The 18,746-nt window shown below is 42.9% G+C and overlaps 1 protein-coding gene across 3 annotated transcripts in view; it reads right to left on the reverse strand.

Annotated features, from left to right (window-relative positions):
- The window catches only part of Ndel1 (nudE neurodevelopment protein 1 like 1), a 49,730-nt gene continuing 30,984 nt past the window's right edge, over nucleotides 1-18,746 (reverse strand). For 2 of the 3 annotated variants that reach the window (XM_004663149.2, XM_045131800.1), the window contains 3 exons: nucleotides 18,011-18,102; nucleotides 11,285-11,436; nucleotides 1-1,212 (listed from right to left, as the gene is read on the reverse strand). In XM_004663149.2, coding sequence (XP_004663206.1) covers nucleotides 1,119-1,212; nucleotides 11,285-11,436; nucleotides 18,011-18,102 — 338 coding nt within the window. In that variant the 3' untranslated portion in view covers nucleotides 1-1,118. Of the gene's footprint in view, nucleotides 1,213-6,336; nucleotides 6,372-11,284; nucleotides 11,437-18,010; nucleotides 18,103-18,746 lie in introns of all 3 variants that reach the window. The other variant, XM_004663150.2, reaches the window with a different exon arrangement.

Below are 18,746 nucleotides of genomic sequence, written 5' to 3' on the forward strand. Positions count from 1 at the left end.
TTATTTTCTGTGAAATTTATTGTTTCCACATTAAAAGATTTTTTTTGGAGGGAAAGTATTCTTTTAACCACATGATGATCCTATACAGCTGCCCAGAGTAGGACACCATCATAAGTCATTAACATGCCATATGAGTCTGAATAAATAAAAGCTACAAAGCCCAAGTTATATACAAATATCTTAGGCAGTAATGTTTACAAACCTATGTACAATAAAACAAATGTAAACAGTAAGTGCAGCATGAGAGTAATTAAAGGATGCAAGGGACAACCCTGGCCAGTCTGCCTCCAGGAGCCAGCGCCAGCCAGCCCTGGAATCAGGCCCCTCAACCCTTCCCAATGCAACTGGACGGACCTTCAAAAGAGAAAACAAAAATGCTCTGAGATGTCATTGAACTGAGGGACCAGAAAGCTGGCAAGAAGGTTGCCACCTGCCTCTTGAGTCTGAGGCACATGAAGGAAAGGGCAGCAGAGGCTCAGCCCTGAATGCCCAGGCCCCAGAGGCTCCTGCCACCTGCGGCTCAGACAGGCATTCATTGCTTTGGGAGACAAGTCTATGGAATGAACGGTAACTGCTTATGCAAAGTTAGAAGGTGCAAGTCCCTCATTCAGGGGCCTTCCTGACACTTGGCCAGAAACAGACCTGAACTGTAGGGATGAAGTTGGGAGACACATGATTATAAGTAATGAAGATGCTTGGGTGGGAGCTTAGAAGGGCACACATCAACCTGATTGAGGGAGAACTTCTAGAATGTTCTAAACACAACTAAATCCTATCAGCACAGCAAAGTGGGGGCAATGAGGCAGGTGTGATGAATGGGTACTTCCACATCCAGTGATTGAGCAATACACGTATGTATCACTTGTGACCCACAAAAGTGCAATCATGTGAAACCAACGGCACTACGGCAGGAAGAGAAAATAGCCAGTATTGATATCGCGCAGAGTCCTGGGGCTGGGCAGTGCCCAGCAGCCACCACTGCATGCAGCCTGCCCTCTGCCAGCGGTGGGGAGGCAGACAGAGGGGCACAGGGCTGGACCCCCAGGCACCGAGGGGCAAGGCGCAGGTGTCCTGGGCTGCTGGAGGAGGGCAGGGACCCCCACCTGGAGGCCGGGCACTCACACACTGAGAGGCAGCATACCCGGTGCTGACGATGGGCGTGAAGAGCCCAAACCAGGTGGAGGTGGTGCTGGGTCAAAGCCATTTACTGCCCTGCAGAGAGGGAAGAAAAAGATAGTGTCATTTAAAAATCACTCCATACATAAATTCAATGCATTCTAGAACTAGCCCTACTCCCGGCCCACAGTAGGGTTCTCTGATGTCCCAAAAGATGAGGGGCTACCTAGAAAGCACTGTGTGCAAGAGAACTGGGAATTCACAGCACTGAAAATATACCAAGACTATGACCTTTTCCAAACATCTTGGTCTCAATGATGGCCACTGTAGCCATATACTCTTTTTTTTCTCTCTCTCACAGATTAGGTCTAAATGTCTTGCTCTAGAGAACTAGTTAAAGAACTGTGCAACAAAACAATGATAAACCATTAAAAATACATTTCACAAATTTTTTTTAAATTTTCGAAGTAGGTTTTTGCTCTTGTCCAGACTGACCTGGAATTCACTGTGTAGTCTCAGAGTGGCCCTAAACTCACGATAACCTTCTGAAACCCTCCTACCTCTGCCTCCTGAGTGCTGGGATTAAAGAAAGGCATGTGCCACCAAGCCTGGCTTTCACAGTTGTTCTTTTTTTAAACATCTCTACTTTTTTATTATTTTTTATTTGAGAGAAAGAGGCTGATACAGAGAATGGGCACACCAGGGCTTCAGCCCTGCAAACAAACCCCAGATGCATGTGCCACCTTGTGCATCTGGCTTATGTAGGACCTGGGGAATAGAACCCTGGTCCTTTGGCTTTGCAGGCAAGTATCTTAACCACTAAGTCATCCCTCCAACTCTCACAGAGTTTTGTTGGTTGGTTGGTTGTTGTTTTTTTTTTGTTTTGTTTTTTGTTTTTGTTTTTCAAGGGTCTCACTTTAGCTCAGGCTGACCTGAAATTCACTATGTAGTCTCAGGGTAGCCTTGAACTCATAGTGATCCTCCTACCTCTGCCTCTCCAGTGCTAGGATTAAAGGCATGCACCACCACACCCAGCTGAAGTTTTTTGTTTTGTTTTTTTTAATAGCACATGAAAATGTTCAGAATTTATTTAAGGCTACAAGGAAAAAGAAACAGGCTACCAAACTTCCTATGTTTGAAGTATAAAGACAAGTAAACGGTGTACATCCCAGATTCTGAACAGAGACGTTATTGCAGATATGTCCAATCCATGGGATGGGTTAACTAGGGATGTGGCTCAACACAGAATCATAAACTTATTTAAAACATTAAAAGTTTGGGTGATTTGGGGTTTTTTGTAACTCAGTTGCACAGATGTCATGCACAAACTTTGTAGATGACAATGCTACATCACAATGTCTAATGATTGGACATGCCTGGTTATAAATTTATATACATACACAAGCATATACACACAAATTTAAATATGCAATGTGTGAATTACATATACATATATTTACACACACATACATAAAAAGACAAAATCAAAGCTGGGCATGGTGGCACACGCCTTTAATCTCAGCACTTGGGAGGAAGAGGTAGGAGGATCACCATGAGTTCGAGGCCACCCTGAGGGTCCATAGTGAATTCCAGGTCAGCCTGGGTTAGAGTGAATCCCTACCTCAAAAAAAAAAAAAAAAAAAGACAAAATCATAGTGATATATCATAGAAGAAAAATTTAATAATCTTCTGTCTGGGTTACAAGTTTTTAAAATATTTTCATATATGTATTTGAGAGAGAGAGAATATGCATACCAGGGCCTTCAGTCCCTGCTAATAAACTCCAAAAAAAGTGCTACTTGGGCCAGTTGTGGTGGCACATGCTGGTAGGAAATTGTTGAAGAGGCAGAGGCAGGAGGGTCAAGTGCTACTTTGTGCACCTGGCCTTACATGTGTACTGCGGGACTGAACCCAGGCTGGCAGGCTTTGCAAGCAAGTGCCTATCGCTGAGCCATCTCCCCAGCCCAGGGTTGTAAATACTATTTACTACTTTATTACTTTACAAATCTTACAATGTGTGTGTGTGTGTATGTATATTTTTGTTGTTGTTGTTTGTTTTTTTTTCGAGTCTCAGGATGGCCTCAAACTCACAGTGATCCTCCTACCTCTGCCTCCCAAGTGCTGGGATTAAAGATGTGTACCACCACCATAAATATCTTAATTATTTTTAAGTTTTAGTAAGCAAGGCCCAGAGGGAAAGCTCATTTTTACAACTTATACATAATAGCCCAGCTCCACACAAGTACTAGCATCCAGGCACACTCAGCAAGGTGGAAAGCCCTCCAGGCACACCCATGTGCAAGCAGCAACAGGAAGAATGGGAGAAGGAAGGGCCTGCGGAACCCCTCCTCAGGGGGCTTCAGCCTTTCCATCCTGAGAAACTTCCTAGGACAATCTATCCAAACAGCAACTTGGCAGATGCTGCCAACTGCAAAGGCTTCCCTGTACCACACCTGCCCACCACTGTCAACCACCTGCTCCTAGAATAGTTTAGGGAATTGAATAGCAGCTTATGGAGAGATTCTCTTTAATACAATGTGAGCCACATATTCCCTGCAAAAACCACAGGCTCAGCATGCTAAATACTGACTTGCAATCTCACAGAACTAGGCATGCAAAGAGACTGGACAAAGAACTAAGACTAAGAAGAAATAGTTCATGTTTCAAAACCCTCAATACAGTCCATATTTGAATCCTACAATCAAGCCACATATGCAGAGACCAAGAGTGGCAGGAAGAGCCCTGATACTCACTCCTTCCCGCCTTGTGCTCTACTGTGACAGACAGCCTCCATTTCCCCCCATTCTTTTCTGGACTCAGGATGACTGATTTCTGAGCTTCATCACATTTGAAAACTTTAACTCATCCTTCCCCATTGTCCCAAAGCTAAATGGTTGTGCCTCCACTGAGGACCAGGGCCACAGCCTATGTGCCAGTGTGGTGATCACCTGTCTGTCAAGTCGGCTGAGTCCCAGAGTACCCAAAACCTAACATTTCTCGTCTGGGTCAAGAAGTTGGGGCTGGAGAGAGGGCTTAGTGGTTAAGGCATTTTGCCTGCAAAGCCAAAGGATCTCCATTTCATTCCCCAGAAACCACATAAGCCAGATGCATGAGGGGGTTTTTTGCAGTGGCTGGAGGCCCTGGCATGCCCATTCTCTCTCCCTCTTTCTGCCTCTCTCTCTCTCAAATAAATAAATTAAAATAAAGGTTTAAAAGGAAGTAAGATGTTAAAACCAGGGCTGGAGAGATGGCTTAGCAGTTAAGGCACTTGCCTGCAAAGCCTAAGGACCAAGGTTTGAGTCTCCCAGTCCCATGTAAGCCAGATGCACATGGTGGTGGTACATGCATCTGCAATTCATTTGCAGTGGCTAGAGGCCCTGGCACACCCAATCTATCTATCTATCTATCTCTATCTCTATCTCTCTCCCTCCCTCCCTCCCTCCCTCCCTCTCCCTCTCTCCCTCCCTCTCCCTCTCTCTCTCTCTCTCTCTCCCCCCGTCTCTAATAAATGAATAAAAATAAGTTGAAAAGAAAAGAAAAAGGGCCAGGCGTGGTGGCACATGCCTTTAATCCCAGCACCCGGGAGTCAGAGGTAGGATTGCTGTGAGTTCAAGGCCACCCTGAGACTCCATAGTGAATTACAGGTCAGCCTGGACTAGACTGAGCCCCTACCTTTAAAAAAAAAAAAGAAGAAGAAGAAAGAAAGAAAGAAAGAAAGAAAGAAAGAAAGAAAGAAAGAAAGAAAGAAAGAAAGAAAGAAAGAAAGAAAGAAAGAAAGGAAGAAGAAGGAAAGAAAGAAAGAAAAAAAGGACTGCACATGGAGGCATACACCTTTAAAAAAAAAAAAGAAGAAGAAGAAGAAGTTAAAACCAAAAGAGGGTTGGAGAGATGACTTAGCAGTTAAGTGCTTGCTTGTAAAGCCTAAGGACCCCAGTTCGAGGCTCAATTCCCCACGACCCACGTTAACCAGATGCACAAGGGGCCACACACATCTAGAGTTTGTCTGCAGTGGCTGGAGGACCTGGCGTGCCCATTCTCTCTCTATATCTGCCTCTTTCTCTCTGTCTGTCACTCTCAAATAAATAAATAGACTAAAAAATATTAAAAAAAAAAAAAAACAGAAGAAGAAAGCTGACCTATAAGCAGGATTTTGGTTTGGTGAGGCCCCTTCAGGAAACTTCAAACTTGTGCAGTGGAGGAAGGTCCACAAGAGAAGAACAGCCTCCAAACGCACCAGGTGCAGCCAAAGAGCCAAAGGAAAAGAAGCACAGGACCGAGTGGAAGGCACTGGCAGCGCCAGAGAGACAGCCCTGGCAACAACTGCAGAAGGAAGCTCCCGAGCTGTACCTGTCATGATTTTATACTAGAAAGGTGCTAAAGTTGGCTGTAAAATGGCAATAGCAGCAGCAAAAAAATAAAAAGAGCTAATGCACCTTTAAGAAGCCAAGAGGGAGGAAAATAACACAATACAGAGAAGGCAGAAGTCCTCTAAATCCATCAGAAGCAAGGTCAGCATACCAGAGAGGGCAACAGCAAGAAAAAGAAAAGTGGCTGAGCAGATTCCCAAGAGCTGGAAACCTCAGTCTAGGCTATGACAACTGACAAGTACTTTTCAAAAGGAAGGGAGATTTTACACCCAACCCTCTATCCCAGTTTCATCTGGAAATGTAAGATGAGCACAGAGGAACTGACTCCATCCTGACACAGAAAACCAAAGCAAGTGCAGGACAGGAGGACTCTCATACCCATGAAGATAGTCAAATGTGATCCTAGAGCCTGGCAATCACTCCCACCCCTCAACTCAGACATCACCCTGACCTGTATGGGGGATGCCTCCAGGCAGGCTCTCACAGCCATCCAGGAACACTGAGTGCTGTTTTGTTTTGCTTCTCTGAGATAGTGTCTCGCTACATTTCCCAAGCTGACCTGAACTCCTGGGTTCAAACAATCCTCCTGCATTAGCCTCCCAGCTAGCTAGAGCTGCAGGAAAGCACCTCATCCAGGGCCACTGATGTGTGATTGTTCTGCACAGCCAAGCTAACAGCAGTGATGGATAATCAAGTGAAATGGGATCCTGAAAACTCTCGGACTATGAGTTGGTTAGAGCCGAATCAGCCCCATGCAGTTAGTTACACCCATTTGTTAATGTGTCTCCCACCACACACCAAGATGAAAGAGAGAGAGAGAGAAAGAAAGGGCACAGCAAACAAATTCAGTTACCCATGAACAACGTAGGAAATATGACTTTTTCTTGCCTAATAAAAAAAGGAAAAAAACATTAAACATTTTCATATATTTTCAAATCATGCCCTAAAATTAATACACATCTACCTACACACAGCCCAGAGAACTCAGACTAGCTCACAAACATAGGGCAAGTGATACATATATGAAAACTAAAGTTATAGAAGGAACTGTCCCATAGGAGAATAACTATCCCACACCAAGCTTTGCATCCTTTGACTGGGAAATAAAGGGATATATCAATGGTAGCAGGAATCAAGGAAAGCAGGCACAGAAGCCTGCATTTGAAGGACTGGAGGACTGATCCCAGACTACCTAAATCTTGATTTGGGTTTTGTTTTGTTTAGAGGCAGGGTCTTACACTAGTCCAGGCTGACCTGGAACTCACTCTGTAGCCCAGGCTGGCCCTGAATTCACAGTGATCCTCCTATCTCAGCCTCCTGAGTGCTGAGCCACCATGTCTGGCCAAAATCCTCCTATATAACCTAAGAAGTCCTGAGATAACCTAAGTTTATGAAATACTTCTGAATCTCATAAAGCAATGTGCCCAGCTGAGCTCCAGTTTTATGAGGCATTTAAAGGCTGCCAGATAAGAAGGTATGGTGACCTTGCACACAAACCTCAAGAACCCCTCCCCCAAGAAAATCTTCCATTAGTCTCCAATCCTACTAACAAGCTACAGCAATGCAGACTCCTCAGGAGCAAGAAACAGGCAAGGAAGTGCTACAGCATAGGACTTTATAATGGGAGGGTTTTTTGCATGCTGAAATCACAAGCCACACTTTATATTGCTACAAAAAAATTTGGCTTTTCTTCCAACTGCTAGATTTGGGAATGGATCTGGGAACTGAGTTGTCTCCTTCCTTTTACTGCTGGTTTTTATACAGTCAACAGGTGAAAAGAAGAAAGTCCACAGTAAAGCCATGCAGACCAAACAAGAAAGCCAGAATGAAAGTCAAGGAACAAGCATCAGACATGCAGCCAACCCTCAAAAGTGCCATCAGCCTGAACGTGGCAACAGCAAGATCCCAAAAGTGGCAGCAGATTAGTATTTCCACTTGTCAAAACATTTGGCCAAAGGTCAGTCACAAAAGCTTATTTCATTCTTTTTTTTTAATACGAGGTAGGGTCTCACTTGAGCCCAGGCTGACCTGGAACTCACTATAGTCTCAGGGTGGCCTCAAGCTCATGGTGATCTTCCTATCTCTGCCTCCCAAGTGCTGGGATTAAAGGTGTGTGCTACCATGTCTGGTTCTTATTTCAATCTTTAAAAAAAATAATTATTATTATTATTTGAGAGAGAGAAAGAGGCAGACAGAGAGACAGAGAGAATGGATGCACTAGGGCTTCCTACCTCTACAAACGAATTCCAGACACAAGCACCACCAGTACATATGGCATTACGTGGGTACTAGGGAACTGAACCTGGGCCATCAGGCTTCCAAGCAAGTGCCTTTAACCCTGAGCCATCTCTCAGACCCTATTTCACTCTTAATTGAAACAGTACAACATAACATTTGCATAATTTAAAACCAAAATCAAGTATCAACTGTAACAGGTTCTATTAGGAAGCACTTTTCCCATTAAGTTCAAGAAATATGGGCTACGTTGCATTTAGGTTGCTCCTGGAAGCAGGAGCTCGGGCAGAGAAACCAATACCACTCCTGCTTTCAACCTACACTGAATTCTCATCTCTCCATGGGCAGGTTCACTTCTATGCAACCCCTGCTGAAAACCGGGGACAAGAAGGTGAGTAAGCGTGAATGACAGTGCTATTTCTCCTTCATTGTGGCCACAGTAAGTACTTCCCTACACAAAGGCCCCTGTCCAGCCAGTCCATCTCTGTTTCATGCCTGTTCTCACAATGAAATATGCCTGTGGCCCACCAAAAATACAAAGGATTCCAGAGAAAGACTAATAACTACTCTATTAGAGAAAATTATAAGATTCAGGAAAAAAAAAAATTTCCAACACTACTGAAGACATCTCTACACTTTCTCCATATCATTTAAGGGAAATGGCTACTCTAATGCAGAACTATCCATTCATCCCCTGTGCCACAGAGATCAAAATAGGGTCACTCCCCAAAGTTTGCCTGAAACTCCTAAAGCTGAGAAAACTTAATATTATTTTTGCCCCACCTAAGGAACCTTAAGGGTTAGTAGAGTTCTGATTTAAATATTGACTTGGGAGGGAAGCTGGAGAGATGGTTTAGTGATTAAGGTGCTTGCCTGAGAAGCCTAAGGACCTAAGTTCAATTCTCCAGGTCCCAAGTAAACCAGATGCACAAAGTGGAGCATGCATCTGTAGTTCGTTTGCAGTGGCTAGAGGCCCTGGCACTCCCATTCATTCTCTCTCCCCCTACCCCCCAAATAAAATTAATAATAAATAAATATTTTTTATTTCACCTATTTGTGCATGTGTGCATGTACATGAGCTTTAAATGGGTAATACAAGCTGTCTTTACAGGCAAATACCTTCAACCACTGAGCCCAAAATACTGATAAATTTTAAAGTGTGCTTTATTAAAAGTTGCTTTTATTTTTTTAATTTGTTTACTTATTTGAGAGAAGAGAGTTACAGAGAATGGGTGTGCCAGGGCCTCCAGCTGCTGCAAATGAACTCCAGACACATGTGCCATCTTGTGCATGGGTCCTGGTAAATCGAACTTGGGTTCTTTGGCTTTGCAGGCAAGCGTCTTAACTGCTAAACCATCTCTCCAGCCCCTCCCCCGTGCTGGCTATGTGTGTACTACAGATGCACAGCCCCATGCACACATGTATGAAGGACTGCAGGTATCCTCTTCCACCACTCTTCTGCCTTATTTCCTTGAGACAGGGTTGTTTCTCACTAACCTGGAGTCATGCTGTCTTTCAGTTAGACTGGCTAACCAGGAAGTGCCAGTGAACCACCTGTTTCTGCCCTGTTCAGCACTGAAGTTACCAGAGTGCATGGCCATGGCCAGCTTTTTATGTGGGTGCTGGGGTCATAATTCAGGTCCTGCTTAAGCAGCAAAAACACTGTGACCCACTGAGACATATCTCCAGCCCCACAAGACCCTTTTTAAGAGTGGGCTGTGTATGTAAGCAGGACTTCCATAAACTAGCCATAATTGAGGGTGCAAGAACTACAAGCTACTTTAAAGACACTGCAGAAATTTTTTAGGGTTGTCCCTGTATTGTTTTCAGAGAAAACAAGGAAGAAATTCCCATACAAATCACAAAAGACAACAGCAAGGGACTTGGGGTGCCTCAATTACTGTTTCAGTAATAACTACTTAAGGTAACATGGTCAGCATACCAGACCATAGGTCCTAACTAGTTCTCTATGAGCCATATCTATAACACTGCATTAGAAAAAAGAAAGGGAGGGATGGGGAAAACAACAAATACGCACTGATATGGAAAAATAAATCAATATAGCATATTTCTGAACATTTTTAACTAATTAATTAATTGCAAACAGAGACAGACAAAGAGACAGAAGGAAAAAGGAATGGGTGCACCACAGCCTCTAGCAGCAGTAAATGAACTCCAAATGCATGCAGTACCTTGTGCATCTGGCTTTGCATGGGTACTGGGGAGTTGAACCCAAGCTATTAGGCTTTGCAGGCAAACGCCTTAACTGATGAGCCATCTCACCACCCTTGGATGGGTTTTAAAGTATAATCTCATAGTGTTTTGCAAAACAATGTACAGAAGATGCATAAAAATCTGACTTTACATTCTTTTTAAAAATATTTTATTTGGGGAAAAAATTTATTTATTTATTTGGAAGGAGAGGATGAATCAATCAATCAATATGAGCAGCCAAGACCTATAGCTGCTGCAAACATACACCAGATGCACATATGCCACTTTGTGCAGCTGGCTTTATGTGGGTGCTGGGGAATCAAACCCAGGTGGTTAGGCTTTGCAGGCAAGTGCCTTAATTGCTGAGCCATTTCTCTAGCTCTGATTTTACATTCTTTTTTTTTTTTTAAATATTTTTTTTTTAATTTTTGTATTCATTTTTATTTATTTAGTTGAGAGTGACACAGAGAGAAAGAGGCAGATAGAGCGAGACAGAATGGGCACACCAGGGCCTCCAACCACTGCAAACAAACCACAGATGCGTGCGCCCCCTTGTGCATCTGACTAACGTGGGTCCTGGGGAAGTGAGCCTTGAACCAGGGTCCTTAGGCTTCACAGGCAAGTGCTTAACCGCTAAGCCATCTCTCCAGCCGATTTTACATTCTTAAGAATAACTCTAGGGAATGCAAAAAATAGTGTGGTAACAGAAAAGTTACTTTTTACTTCAAACAAATCTACACCGGCTGAAGATTTTTACACTAAGGATACAGCACTACTGCACTATTTATCATTCTTTAAAATCTCCACTCCTTACAGAAGTATTTCAACTGTATCTGATGCGGTGTCTAAAGATTTTAGGGCTTTGTATTTTTCAAAAATCTTCAAATGAAAAGTTTGTCATAGAGTTGCTCTGCAAGTGTCCCAAGCTACAAGTGCAGGGTGAACAGAGCTCATATAAGCCTTGTGGGCTCTCCCAAGCCCAGCACCACTGCCTTCCAAGAGTTTGCTCCCAGGACAAATGCTGTAGGTTCCAGGGCAACAGACTCCACAGGGACCAGAAGTCAACAACAGATCTCAGGTCCCCCAAGAGGTAAATGAGAACAGGCTTCAGGTACATTTATCAAACTGAATTTGCCTTCTCAAGACTTCAGTAAACTCAATTAATAATAATGGAACCTTACTGCTACAGAACTGATTACTTTAAAAAGTCAGCACTCGGGAAGTAGAGGTAGAAGTAGGAGGATCGTGAAGAGTTTGAGGCCACTCTGAGACTACATAGTGAATTTCTGGTCAGCTAGTGAAAGACCCTACCACAGAAAACCAAAAAAAAAAAAAAAAAAGTCCAGACTTACCCTTTGTCAAAGAAGGACGTGTGCCCTGACCGCGAGAACTTTGTGCCGTTGCTATTCATCACCCCGCAGTTAACATTCCCTGAAATATAGGATTTTCGTGATGCTTGGTCCTTTGCAAAATTCCTGCAAGCTGCTAATTTGGATTCTAAAGCCTACAAAGGAAAGAAGAAAAAACTTGGCTGTTAAAATAGAAGCTGTACAGAAAAATCTGCATTTCAAACCATTTCTGTTTCAAGCTTTAACCATTACCCTCCAAGATAATAGCAGTTAGTTAAGCCATAATGAGTCACCTTTTGAAGGGCCCCTTTCTAATGATCTCAGAAATTTTACTCCTCTCTGTATCACTGACTCAGACATGACCCACACTTTGCAACTAAGAAAAACATGGCACAAGTAGACAGAGACAGACCCTTAGACGTCGCAACTCCATCCATTACTTGTTAAGATTTGGAGAAAATGTAGAGCAAGTACTGTACAGAACCCAAAACATCACTTGAGCATATTTCTAATGTAGTCAGTTCCTTTCACAGGTTCTTCAGTTATCTTCCTCAAACAGGCAAGATATGCAGTGGTGCAATTGTGGCATGGCTATTATGAGAGTGATCAATTGCTTTCTGGTTGGATTTGAGGCCTACTCTATGGAAGAGAATTCATGCTTGGTATTGAAAACCTAGTCAGCAGAGGTAGGAAGATCACCATGAGTTCAAGGCCACCCTGAGACTACATAGTGAATTCCAGATCAGCCTGAGCTAGAGTGAGACCCTACCTTGAAGAAAAAAAAAAATGTTTATGGCTTGGAAGATCATAGGCTCCAAGGGAAGCTATTACTGTTACTTATTTATTTTTTTATTTTTTTTATTTTTATTTATTTATTTGAGAGGCAGATATAGAGAGAGAATGGGCACGCCAGGGCCTCCAGCAACTGCAAACGAACTCCAGATGCATGCACCCCCTTGAGCATCTGGATAACTTGGGTCCTGGGGAATCGAGCCTTGAACCAGGGTCCTTAGGCTTCATAGGCAAGCACTTAACCACTAAGCCATCTCTCCAGCCCCTGTTACTTATTTAAATGAATATGTTGTGCCCATCAAATTGCCCACTAAATATTTAAATTTATGCCTGTAGATTAGTGCTGTTCTCTCCTTGGGTCAGAGAAGCTTCTTTTTGTAGATGGCAGTGAATACTGAGAAGACTTAAAACCCATCCAAATGCAGAAAAAAAGGTGACTCTGGAGTGCTAAGTGCTGTATGAGACATCTCTACCATGCCCTCCAAGGCTCAGAGAACATTGCAGAAGAGGGGGCGGAAGGAATGTAAGTGCCAGAGAATGAGAGGAATACTTTGGCATGCTGTCTTCTGGACATGGCCTCACAGCAGCTATCACCATTACTTGCAAACAGCCTACAAAATATTGAGCCCATCAGCATTATGCCACAGATGATAGAGGAGAGGAAAAAGAAGATATCAAAATAGAAGAGGAGGCTTAGGAGAGATGGCTTAGTGGTTAAGGCACTTGCCTGGGAAACCTAAGGACCCAGGTTCAATTCTCCAGTACCCACGTAAGATACATGTGGTACATGTATCTGGAGTGTTCTTACAATTGTTGGAGACCCCAACACACCCATTCTCTCTATCTGCCACTCTAAATAAATAAATAAAATTATTAAAAAAAATTTTTTTAAATAGAAGGCAGAAAAAAATAGAAAAGAGACTAGTTGGGAAGAAGGGTTCAGTGGAAAGAGGAAGTAACAAAAGAAGGAAATGGGAGAGAATAATCAAAACATATACAATTGGGAATATTGTCAATAAACGATTTTTCAAAAAGCTAGTGTGATGTAATCCCAGCACTTGAGAGGCTGAGGTAGAAGGATCACTGTTGAGTTCAAGGCCAGCCAGGGCTACACAGTGAGTTCCAGATCAGCCTAGGCTAGAGTGAGACCCTACCTGGAACCCCACCCCCAGAAAAATAAAAAAAAGTTTTTGAAAAGAAGAAATAGTCCAGATGTGGTGGCACACGCCTTTACTCCCAGCACTTGGGAGGCAGAGGTAGGAGGATCACCATGAGTTCAAGGCCACCCTGAGACTACATAGTGAATTCCAGGTCAGCCTGGGCTACAGTGAGACCCTACCTCGAAAAACAAAACAAAACATAGAGAAGGAATAGTGGGGTAAGAGGAAGGACAGAATAGGAGTTGATACACAGTCTAATAAATCAGAAATAAGAATTTAAGAACATTATTTAGGACTGGGGAAATGTCTCATATAGTCTGTGTTGAATCCTACATTCCACCCCCAATACAAATAAATGAATGAGTAAATAAATAAAGTAAAAATTGGACTGGGAGAAGTTAGGTTAAATCTTTTTTTTTTTTTTTTTTGCTTAAAACAAAGGCTAAAAATAAGCGCATATACAATGGTTCATCTCAATTGACAAACTGATTGAATCTAGAATCATGCAGGAGAAAAATCTCTGGCATATCTGTAAGGGAGTTTCAAAATTAGATTAGTTGGGATGGAACAATCCACCTTAACTGGATGTACCATCACATAAACCAGGGTCCCAGAATAAAAAAAAAATTTTTTTTAAGGAGAAAGCAAGCTGAAAACAAGCATTCATTGCTCTCTGCTTCCTGACTGCGACAATAGGCTCAGCTGCTTCATGCTCTTGTGGCACGCCTTGTCCACCATAATGGACAGCATCCCCTTGAAGTGTAAGAGGAAATAAACCCTTCCTACCTTAAGTTATTTCCTCTCTGTATTTAGTCACAGCAATAAGAAAATTAAGAAATTTGGTACCAAGAAATGAGATCCTGACTAAGATAAATCTATGTGGTTCATACAGCTTTGGAACTGATTAGCAGGAGGAATGTGAAGAGTTTAGAACTTTTTTACTGGACCATTCTGGTAGGAGTCTGGAAAACCAGAATACCATAAATGCACAGTGGAGGTCTGACTCATGAGGCTTTATCAGGAACTGGCTAGAGGCCATTAAAGTTCTTCTATTCTGGCAAAAAGCTGTTTGCCCAAATCAGGAGAACTTAATTGAAGCTAAATTCAAAACTAACAGACTAATTTGGGGAAGTGGGCATTCAGGACATGATAGCATTCTGGCTGTGTCATGGTTACTGCTAACCACATTCATCAAGGTCTACACTGAAAAGTAACAAGTGGAGCAAAAAGATACTAACTACCCACAATCACCCATGCTCCTGGAAGAAACCTAACTGAGCTCAGTCTCACACACACAAGACATCAAAAGTAGAGGTGCTGGAAGAAGTTCAGTGGAAAAGAGGAAAAGAGAAGGTAATGGGAATTTATTATGATCAAATACATTATATATACATATGAATTTATAAGTAAGTTTTTGGTTTGAGGTTTTGTTGTTGTTGTTGTCATTGTTGTTGTTGTTGTTTTGAGAAAGGGTCTTGCTCTAGCCAAGGCTGACCTGGAATTTATCATGTACTCTCAGGGTGGCCTCAAACTCATAGCAACCCTCCTACCTCTGCCTCCTGAGTGCTGAGATAAAAAGAGTACACCACTATGCCTGGATAACTCATTTTTTAAAAGATATGAAAAATGTTCCATTTGGTAGGAAAATAAGGAAGTTTACAGTGGCAGATAAAAGTGGTGCTGAGGGCTGAAGAGATGGCTTAAAGGTTGGGACACTTGCCTGCAAAGACTGGGGACCCAAGTTTGATTCCCCATGACCCACATAAGCCAGATGTACAAGGAGGTATATACATCTGGAATTTGTTTACAGTGGCTAGAGGCCCTGGTATACCCTTTTTCTCTTTCCCTCCCTCCCTCCTTCCCCCCTCCCTCCCTCCCTCCTTCCCTCTCTCTCCCTCTCCCTCTCTCAAAATAAAACAAATAAATAAATAAAATATTAAAAATGAAATACAAAGTGGTGCTCAGAAAGCACAAGCATTCACTGCTTTCTGCTTCCTAACTGTGGATATGATGTGACCAGCTGCTTCATGCTCCAGCCACCATGCTTTGCCTACCCTTAAACTATAAGCCTCCCTTCCACTGATTCTTCTCAGGTATTTGTTCATATCAGTAAGAAAAGTAACTAATACAACATCATGGCAACCTCAGTAGTGAGGAAAGACTACTATATGTACTGGATGAATGATTCATGAACATTGTTTATAGTAACTTTATTTTTTTGTTTGTTTGTTTTGTTTTTGTTTTGTTTTTTTAAGGTAGGGTCTCATTCTAGTTCAGGATGACCTGAAATTCACTATGTAGTCTCAGGGCAGCCTCGAACTCTCAGAGATCCTCCTACCTCTGCCTCCCGAGTGCTGGGATTAAAGGTGTGTGCCACCACACCCAGCCTATAATAACTTTCAATGATAATTGGGCTAGGGAAGTGGCTCAGCAGTTAAAGGCATTTGTTTGCAAACCATGCCAGCCCAGGTTCAATTCCCCAGTACCTTGAATGTATTGCTACTTGGTAGCATCATCAACAAAATTCATACTTAAAGGGAGCTGCTAATGTGTCACTCTTCTTTTCTTTTGTCTTTTCCTGTAGCTATACCAAATGGTTTTGGAACCAGCCCATTAACTCCTTCTGCTAGGATATCAGCACTAAACATCGTGGGGGATGTAGAGCCAGATGCATAAAATGGCACATGCATCTGCAGTTACATTTATTGCAGAAAGATGCCCTGTTTACCCATTCTCTCTCTCTATGCAAATAATAAGGTTTTGTTTTTCTTTTTCTTTTATTTTCTTTTTAAAGAGAGAGAAAGACAGAGAGAATTAGCACGACAGGGCCTCAGCCACTGCAATTGAACTCATACACTTGTGCCACCTAGTGGAGATGTGCAACCTTGCATTTGCCTCACCCTTGTACATCTGGCTTACATGGGATCTTGAGAGTCAAACATGGATCCTTGGGGCTTCACAGGCAAGAAGAGCCTTAACCGCTATGGCTTAGCGGTTAAGGTGCTTGCCTGTGAAGCCTATGGACCCAGGTTTGAGTCCCCAGTGCCCACATAAGCCCTAGATGCACAAGGTGGCAAATGCACCTGCAGTTCATATGCACTGGCTAGAGGCTCTGGTGCACCCAGTCTCTCTTTCTATCTGCCTCTTGATCTCTCTCTCAATTAAGTAAATAAATAAAAATAAAGTATTAGAAGAAAAAGAAGGGCTTAAGAGATGGCTCAGCAGTTAAGGTGCTTTTCTGTCAAAGCCTAAGGACCCAAGTTTTATTCCCCAGTACCCAAGTAAAGCCAGATGCACACAGTGGTACATGCATCTGGAAATTAAGAGACCCTGATACACCCATATTCTCTCTCTCTCCCTCCCCTCCCCATCCCTCTTTCTCTCTTTCTCAAATAAATACATAGAAGAAAAAGAGAACAATCTATCTGCAAGGCCTAATGTCTTATGACTTTCTTCCCCCACCTGCTCCTTCTCTTACTCCTATCCCTCCCCCCACTCCATAAGGTCTTGCTATGTAGACAAGGTTGGCCTCAAACTCACAATCCTCCTGCCTTAGCTCCTGGAATGCTGGCATTACAAGTATATAACACTATACCCAGCTTATTTCTTCTCTAAAGTATAATCCATTTTCTTTTTTTCAGAAAGTATATTATACAACAATAAGTGGAGGGATAGCAGATGGTAGAAAGTTGCAAGGATTAATTATGGAGACAGAAAGGATAAATTGCCAAGAGAAGTGTAAGCAGGAGCTGACTACTGCTAGAATGGTTGACTGTATACTAGTGGCACAAATCCACAGGTCCTATAGCTATTTAAGTAATCCCCCGTTTGCCTATTTCAGATCACAGGTCTAACAAAACTATGAAGTGAGTCATGTGTGGTGGCGCACGCCTTTAATCCCAGCACTCAGGAAGCAGAGGTAGGAGGATCACTGTGAGTTCAAGGCCACCCTGAAACTACATAGTGAATTCCAGGTCAGCCTGAGCTAAAATGAGACCCTACCTCAAAAAACTGAAAAAAAACAAAAAGTGACAACCTAAATGATTTCTGTCAGCAAGCAGGAAGTAAAAGCAAGTGATGACTGATAGGCAACACACAAGAGCACTACTTGATAGGCAGGCTAGAGTCAAAGAAGTAGGTATTAAATACAGTGAAAATCTGAACAAGAAGCAAGGTACAGTGGCAAACGCCTATTGTTTTAGCTACTTGGGAAGCTGAGAAGGAGGATCACTTGAATCCATGAGTTTTAGACCAGCAAGATGCCGCCCACCCACCCCTCCCCCCCCCAAGAAAAAAACACCTGAATACACAGAAAAACCAGTTTCATATTTCAAAAGCCAAATTATTTAGAAATACAAGGTTGGAGCCAAGAAAGAAATGCTGAAGTTGAATTGGCCCAAGAATAGCAAAACCAGATAACAAGAAAGAGGTAAGAAATGACACGAGTCAAATAGTATCATCCACAAAATAAAAGATGAGGGAATAGCCTAGAAGATGGAAGACAGTATCAAAGAACAGGGTTAGAGAGGGCTCAAAGACACAGAACATTTTATAAGCAAGGACAAAAGAGTTATGCTGTAGATGGCAATAGGGAAGAGGAAGAATGTCAGCAGGAACCTCAGAGCCTTCCATAGGCATCATGCACTAGAGGTGTTGTCTAGAGTAGGGTCAGCTTGTCACTGGGCTTGTGCTTTTCCACTTCAGTGTGGTTCTTAACAATGGACAGAAACAATTCTCTACAATGGAAACACTTAATGATAAATAATTGAATGCTTACCCCTACTTTCCGTAAGAGATCCCCCACGATGTTTAGTGCTGATATCCTAGCAGAAGGAGTTAACGGGCTGGTTCCAAAACCATTTGGTATAGCTACAGGAAAAGACAAAAGAAAAGAAGAGTGACACATTAGCAGCTCCCTTTAAGTATGAATTTTGTTGATGCTACCAAGTAGCAATACATGCAAGGCAAAATCAACACACTAGAGCCGGGCGTGGTGGTGCATGCCTTTAAATCCCAGCACTTGGAGGCAGAGGTAGAAGGAATGCTGTATATTCAAGACCACCCTGAGACTATATAGTGAATTCCAGGTCAGCCTGGACTAGAGTGAAGCCCTACCTCAAAAAAAAACAAAAAAAGGAGACTTCCAGTTAAGATGGCGGCTTAAGAACCACACCAAAGCAGCCTAGAGGAGAAAAAGCCAAAGAATACCCAGCAAAATACACCCTTTTACTAAAAAGTGAGGTGAAAAAAAAAAAAAAGTGAGGTGCATAAGAAATTAAAGCAGCAGCAGAGAAGTAGGAGAAATCCAGAGCATCCACAGGCCACACAGGCAAGCCAAAGCAGCTCCGGCAGCAGCAGCTCCCACTCCAGCTCCAGCAGCGGTGACTCCGGCTGCAGCGCCAGCTCCGGCATTGGCAGCTCCGGCATTGGCAGCACCAGCTCCCACAGCAGCAGCAGCAGCCCGGGAAGCAGCGGATCCAGAAGCGGCAGCTACAGCAGTGGCAGATCCAGCA

This window comes from Jaculus jaculus, chromosome 12, assembly GCF_020740685.1.
Source record: "Jaculus jaculus isolate mJacJac1 chromosome 12, mJacJac1.mat.Y.cur, whole genome shotgun sequence".
NCBI classification, from domain to species: Eukaryota; Metazoa; Chordata; class Mammalia; order Rodentia; family Dipodidae; genus Jaculus; species Jaculus jaculus.